At 31.8% G+C, this 6,000-nt stretch overlaps 1 protein-coding gene across 1 annotated transcript; it reads right to left on the bottom strand.

Moving 5' to 3' along the window:
• Window positions 1-3,803: 3,803 nt before the first annotated feature.
• On the bottom strand, window positions 3,804-5,545 carry LOC125065971 (forkhead box protein J1-A-like). Its single transcript, XM_047673836.1, has 3 exons — window positions 5,489-5,545; window positions 4,763-5,409; window positions 3,804-4,313 (listed from the first exon to the last, which is right to left on the bottom strand). The coding sequence occupies exons 2-3, from the start codon at window positions 5,390-5,392 to the stop codon at window positions 3,843-3,845; spliced, it is 1,101 nt and encodes a 366-aa protein (XP_047529792.1). The 5' UTR covers window positions 5,393-5,409; window positions 5,489-5,545; the 3' UTR covers window positions 3,804-3,842.
• Between the last annotated feature and the right edge of the window lie 455 nt (window positions 5,546-6,000).

The raw sequence follows: 6,000 nt of genomic DNA, 5'->3' as shown, positions 1-6,000 counted from the left end.
TTTCTATTAAGGTTTTTTCTTTACACAGAACTAGATTGGATATTTTAAGACGTTTATAAATAAATTCAACACTTTAATTTGACCAGACGATCTTTTCTTTTTTTTGATTCTTGCGTGGTTGTGATCTTGCTATCTTCGGTTAAGATTCACGTGTTTTAACCACTGGGCCATCTCGGCCTGACGTTATAAGTTAAGACAAATAACAATCTTGCATAAATCTACACGAGGTCAGACTGATGTATCTACAAGACTTGAAGTTTAATTTTGAAACCTAAACTTATTGTTAACAATAACAAGAAGACAGGCTACCTAAAGGTTGACCCTTGAGGTTAGTAATTACCTGAATGGCTTATAAAATATGTATAAGCCATTTCAAACCGCCTCAACTTTAAGATACAGTTGCCGGCATACCTTTATATGGTATTGTAGGTTCGTTCGTCAGTTGGATGACTGTTAAGTAAATCAGATATTGATTATTATTAACATGTATCTCATTTAAAAAATTATCTATTTTAGTTATTATTTTTTCCTTATTTATCATCCGTAAGTATACTTGACAAGTTCGCTTATCACCACAAACAAAAATAATTGATATAATAAATGATATATAGTTATACTTTCTGGTAGTGGTTCGTTAATGTCTGTGCGTGATTGGGTATGTGTGTGTATGTATTTATGTGTGTGTTCATTTTTGGTGTCCTAGATGAAACTTTCTTCCAAAATCCTTTCTGTAGCCGTGTAAGATTTTTGAATAGTCATTAAACAGGACATTTTTTTTAAAGTTTTTTTTAATTTTTAAGTAGGTAGGTAGCTGATTAAAATTATGCAGTAATACGTATATTTTGTTTTAGAGAAACCAAAAAAGGCAAAACACACAAAAATATCATTTAATATTAATAATAATATAATAATAATCACTATTTTATTAATACTATTTATATAACACGGAAAAGAAAAAAAATAAAATTATAAAACACTATAGTAGGTACCTCCTACCCAATACAATTCATGAAAATATGACTAGGTATAGAATAGATAATAGTAGGTAGGTGTGGTAATAGTAGGTAGGTACTTACTTAAATTAAAATCGCTTTTCAAACGTTTTGGATAAATATTTAAGACGCAATGAAATAAAACGCTGCATTAAACATTTTATTATTAATATATTTAAGGACACTTCTATAGACAAATGTTTCATACATATTTTGAGCCACGTTCCTGAAACAACCATTTCGTAAAACTAATTAGAATTACTACAAGTACAAAAAATTTAATACATTCAAGCACATCAGTGATAAATAAATTAATCATTTATATTTTCACATATTTGAATCGTATTGTATAATCAAATTATTACTTTAGTACTGATCGACTATGAAAAGAACATAATTATGTATTTGCTCTAAACATTATGTACTAATTTCAATTTTAAATTACATTATTGCTTTTAAATTAAAATATGTGCGAAGTAAAATTCCATCAAAGTGTTCAGGCTTCTATTTCTTGTATAATACATATATATAACTTTTCTAACTTTAGTCACAAACAGGTAATTCTACAAAAGCGACTACCAATTTTGTTATAAATATCTTCTCGATTACAAATGTACGGATAAAAACCAGGACATTAACGCGTTATATAAAAATTGCGTTAGTTTTAAATATTTAAGTACAACTTTTCTACGTAATTACATTTTGTTTTTAATTATTAGAGTGAAATGTCTATTATTTTTTTTCCATAAATATTACAATTGTAAGAAGCTTTAGACATATTTACCAATATGGGAATTAGAATTTCAACATCGTAGTCTTATTTATTTGCTTACAATGGCTCACTCACCATTCGAATAGAATCAATTAACATTTATTTAACGCAGGTATAAATGGTTAAATTTCACTCAGAAACGTTTTGCATTTTCATTATGTATTAAATATAAAATCTAGAGCAAACAGAGACGATTTTTTAAAATCTCGCTCGGATGTCTATGGTCTAACTACAGCGGATATTTTAAAAAGGCGGTTCTTTTTTCCGCAGCCGCTGATATTAATTTGTCTAGTACATTTCTAATCTATGAAAATTCTTGTTACATTTCATATTCAAATAAACTTTTACCATTTTTAAGTAAGGTCTGAGATTTTGTATTAAGCAATGAATTTATTTTATTAATACCTTCAGTGCCTATATATGTATATATGTCCAATATTTTTTTACAAGATTTATAAGGCATTATTTACTTTAAAGTACCGTAATATATTTTATCAGATTTAATAAGGCTGCGTTCAACTGTCAGTTTAACTTCTACGCTAACATCGTCAAACGTTATCGTCACATATAGTCTAGTCAAGAAACGGACGGAAGTTTAACTAAACTAATTCTAATTTATACACATTTTAAATGCGAATTAACTAAATTTGTGCAATCAAATAACTTTTCACAAACTCTTTATAAATATCGACTAGAAAAATTATTTACAAAAAATAATGCGTCTTTATAACACACGTAATTAATACTAATGTTACGTTAAATATTTTTTAAATACATAAATATAATAATTCACTTTGTGCTGAGCAAAACTTACACAATGCAATACTGCACACAATAATACTGGACGGAATGTCTGACTTCTCGGTTAATATTAACATTTTACTTAACCTTATCAAGCAGAAATAATGCTTATTGCATATTCATTAAAGACTATATCCTACATAACTTGTTACAAAAAATACGATCAATTTCACAATAAATAATTCAAACGGTATTTTATTTCTTATTAAATTATAAAATCATTAATTTAATCATAAATAAAAATTTTAAAACGGAATGTGACACGCTATTTTTTGTCTCTTTTTTTTTAATTTTAGATTTATTTGTGAAAAGACAAGAAAATATTTCGAATTATAAACCATAAAATATATTAATAGTGTTAAAAGTACGTTTTGAACCTTTAATGTCGTTTTTAGATATTGTATTGATATTTGATTAAGTCCCTAGCTATATAGATATTAACAATTTAAAAAAAAAGAACAGTAGTCGTTCTTTTGGTCAATTGAGCTATTTAACCCCAAGAGTTGTTTAAGACGTTGTAATATACATGAATATATTTCAAGAAAATATATAATTCTAAATTGGGAGGCAGGTTCGAATACCACCAATAACCACAATGTTTTAACGACAATTCATATTGGGGTATGCGTTTGATGCACTATTGATGTAATTCATTGTTATAATATAACGATATAATTTTAAATTAAATTTATAAAAACTTTTTTTAATTCTTTAATAATACTATTGATTTTTAATTTAAGCTTTTATCCGTTTAATTGTACGTCTAATACTGAGCGGTAAAATTGTCGTCATTATCACAAATATTTTAAAAAGATGATGACTTTTATGTATTAGGATAAGGCACCTACTTTTTATATACATAGTATTTATATTACTACAAGTGTATATAGATAGTTTATTTATGTAAAATTAAAATGTGTTAATTTCTTTCGATAAATTCGTCTATTTTAGACAAAAATATTTAATTTTTATTAAAATCGCACTAATTTAACCAACTGAGCTTTGATTGAGCAACGTCTAATAATCTTTAATCCTTTGTATTACAATTGCAGTAATTTTTCTAAGAAATACTTTGTTAATGTCAAAGGTCACTAATATTCATTAAAATTTCACGAAATTCTAAAATCTATGCAAATACGAAAACTTCTTTGAATTTTTAGTGCAAACTTCTACCTTATATCAAAAAGACAATTTATTCATTAATAAAAAATAACTTCTTTCGCAGACGCCGTAGTTTTTTTTAAACGACCCTTTTAAACTCTTTATTTGACAGAAACTTACTTGAAACACGAGTCTAAGTAGTTGTCGAGAACATCCAACTGTAGATCCTCCCAGTCTGTAGGATTTAGCAGCCAGGAAGATAGATCGTCCTCTGGTATCAGCGGTGGAGGCGCGACCGGTTCAACAATAACGTTTGCTCCAATGTTGGCCTCCATGTCAATGTCCGGCAATGTTGGAAGATGGAACTCCGGCAGATGTAACGTCACAGCTTGGTTGATTTCATTAGCTATAATATCTACACTTTCCACTTGAGGAATGTTGGCGACTGCGATTTTTTCTTCAGCAATTTTTTGATCAAATTTTTGTTCATTGCTCTTTTTCTTTTTATGAGGTCTATTGGAAATCCGCTTAGTTCCTTCTAAATGAGCGAGGTCGAGCTTCCAGAAGCCTCCTTTGCCCGGCTCTTGTTTTGAGCGCGCCACTTTGACGAACACTTTGTTTAGAGATAAGTTGTGCCTTATGGAATTCTGCAAGAATATTTTATTTTATCGTTAAAACGAAATGCACTATATTCCTTTTCACAACTTCCTATTTAAAAAATATTAACTATTTTATTTATAAAATATAGAGTTAATACATGTAAATAATAAAATTATTGTATACCAAGAAAAACAGACAAATAAAACAATATAATATTAATAATAAGAGCGGCATAATCTATAAAAAGCAAATGTGGTGCACGTTTACGAAATAAAATATCAGCGTTAAATATTATAAATATATACATACACACAGATAAATTATATATACATACTTATTAGATTACTAGGGATTCTATCTATATGTAATGTGTCACTACAACACTTGAATGACTTGCCGAATTCAATTAACCGATATCTTATCTGATAAACAGATTTGCCGCTTATTAGAATCTGATCGGAAGAGTTTACTACTGTATAGAGTAGATAACGCTCACCTGCCATGTGGGGTCCGCGTTCCTGTAATACTTGAAGTTCTCCCTGATCCAGGAATAAATAGCCGATAAGGTCACCTTGTCATTATTATACCTCATGGCCATGCATATCAGCGTACTGTACGAATAAGGTGGCTTCCTCTCGCTGTTCTTTTGATATTCTGCTTTGTTCTCCATAAAATCTTTCTGGCACTTTGCTAATGTCTGATTAAACTTCTGCAGCCTCGTGTTCTGAGGTTGCGGTTTCACTTGTGGGTTAGGCGACATCGGCGGTATAGGAAATTGTGGCACTGCCATTATATTAGTTATGTTCTGTAACCACGTTAGATTCGTCAAATCGGTTTCCGGCTCTTCTTCGGCAACCTTTGTCTGTTGTTTCTGTTGGCTCTTCTTCGACGGTGGAGGCACATCAATTGTAGGTTGCTCCACTTGTATTTCCGTCGGTTCCTCAGTGCAATACGCATAAGCTTCAGGTTGCTCATACACATATTCGATTTCAACAGTGTGCGAAGATTCTGGGACCGCGTGGTCCATAGCAAAGAACCCGCATTGCTCTCCTGAATCGCCGTAGAGATTAACGGTGGCGTCCAGCATCTCGCCGGACGCCGGCGACAAACCCGACGTTATGTGCATCGTAGTTAACTACATTCCTGTAATTAAAATTAAACTGTGAATCACTGTTCGCCGAATTTTCTAACGCAACAATAGCTAAAGGTCGAGTGGGTGTACCTGACTCAATGGTGGTGGTGGTGCGGTAAGATGGTAGTCGATCGATCGGCGACGGCGCGCGGACGGTGTGACGTCGCGATGGTCAACCCCCCGCCGCCAAAGCTGTGTCTCGATCGAATGCCGGTGCGTATGTGCGCGCGTGCCGGCGTCGCGCTAGCTTGTGCGGCAGGTGCGCTCTCCCCATTGTGAACAGGTGGTGTGTTGGCTGCCGATCGATATTTTTCCGCCCGTAAGAAGTCCAGCCCGCATACGATAGCTCCGGACAATTAGTCACGGTTATCGCTAGACTTCGTGGACTCGTTATCGGAGACTGCGGGTACTTCCTTGTTAATGAACTTTATGCATTATGCGAAAATGTTTCATTGCTAAGACTATTTTATTTGTCCTACTTTTAACGAAAATTGTTTATATCCAACAACTATACTTACGGTTTCGTTAAGTAGACGTTTTTCGTGTATTAAAAATAGATTTAAAAAAATAAGGCATTATTATTATTGAACCATCAAAATTGT

This window comes from Vanessa atalanta, chromosome 8 (assembly GCF_905147765.1).
Source record: "Vanessa atalanta chromosome 8, ilVanAtal1.2, whole genome shotgun sequence".
Taxonomy (NCBI): domain Eukaryota; kingdom Metazoa; phylum Arthropoda; class Insecta; order Lepidoptera; family Nymphalidae; genus Vanessa; species Vanessa atalanta.
Note: the sequence above shows the minus strand (reverse complement) of the source record. Positions and strands in the feature narration are given on the sequence as shown.

Excerpts from the sequence above, each read along its gene's own strand:
- LOC125065971 (XM_047673836.1), bottom strand. The coding sequence starts at position 5,392 with ATGCACATAACGTCGGGTTTGTCGCCGGCGTCCGGCGAGATGCTGGAC. Across the intron at positions 4,314-4,762 it reads ACGCGGACCCCACATGGCAG|AATTCCATAAGGCACAACTT; the intron begins GTGAGCGTTATC and ends ATATTCTTGCAG.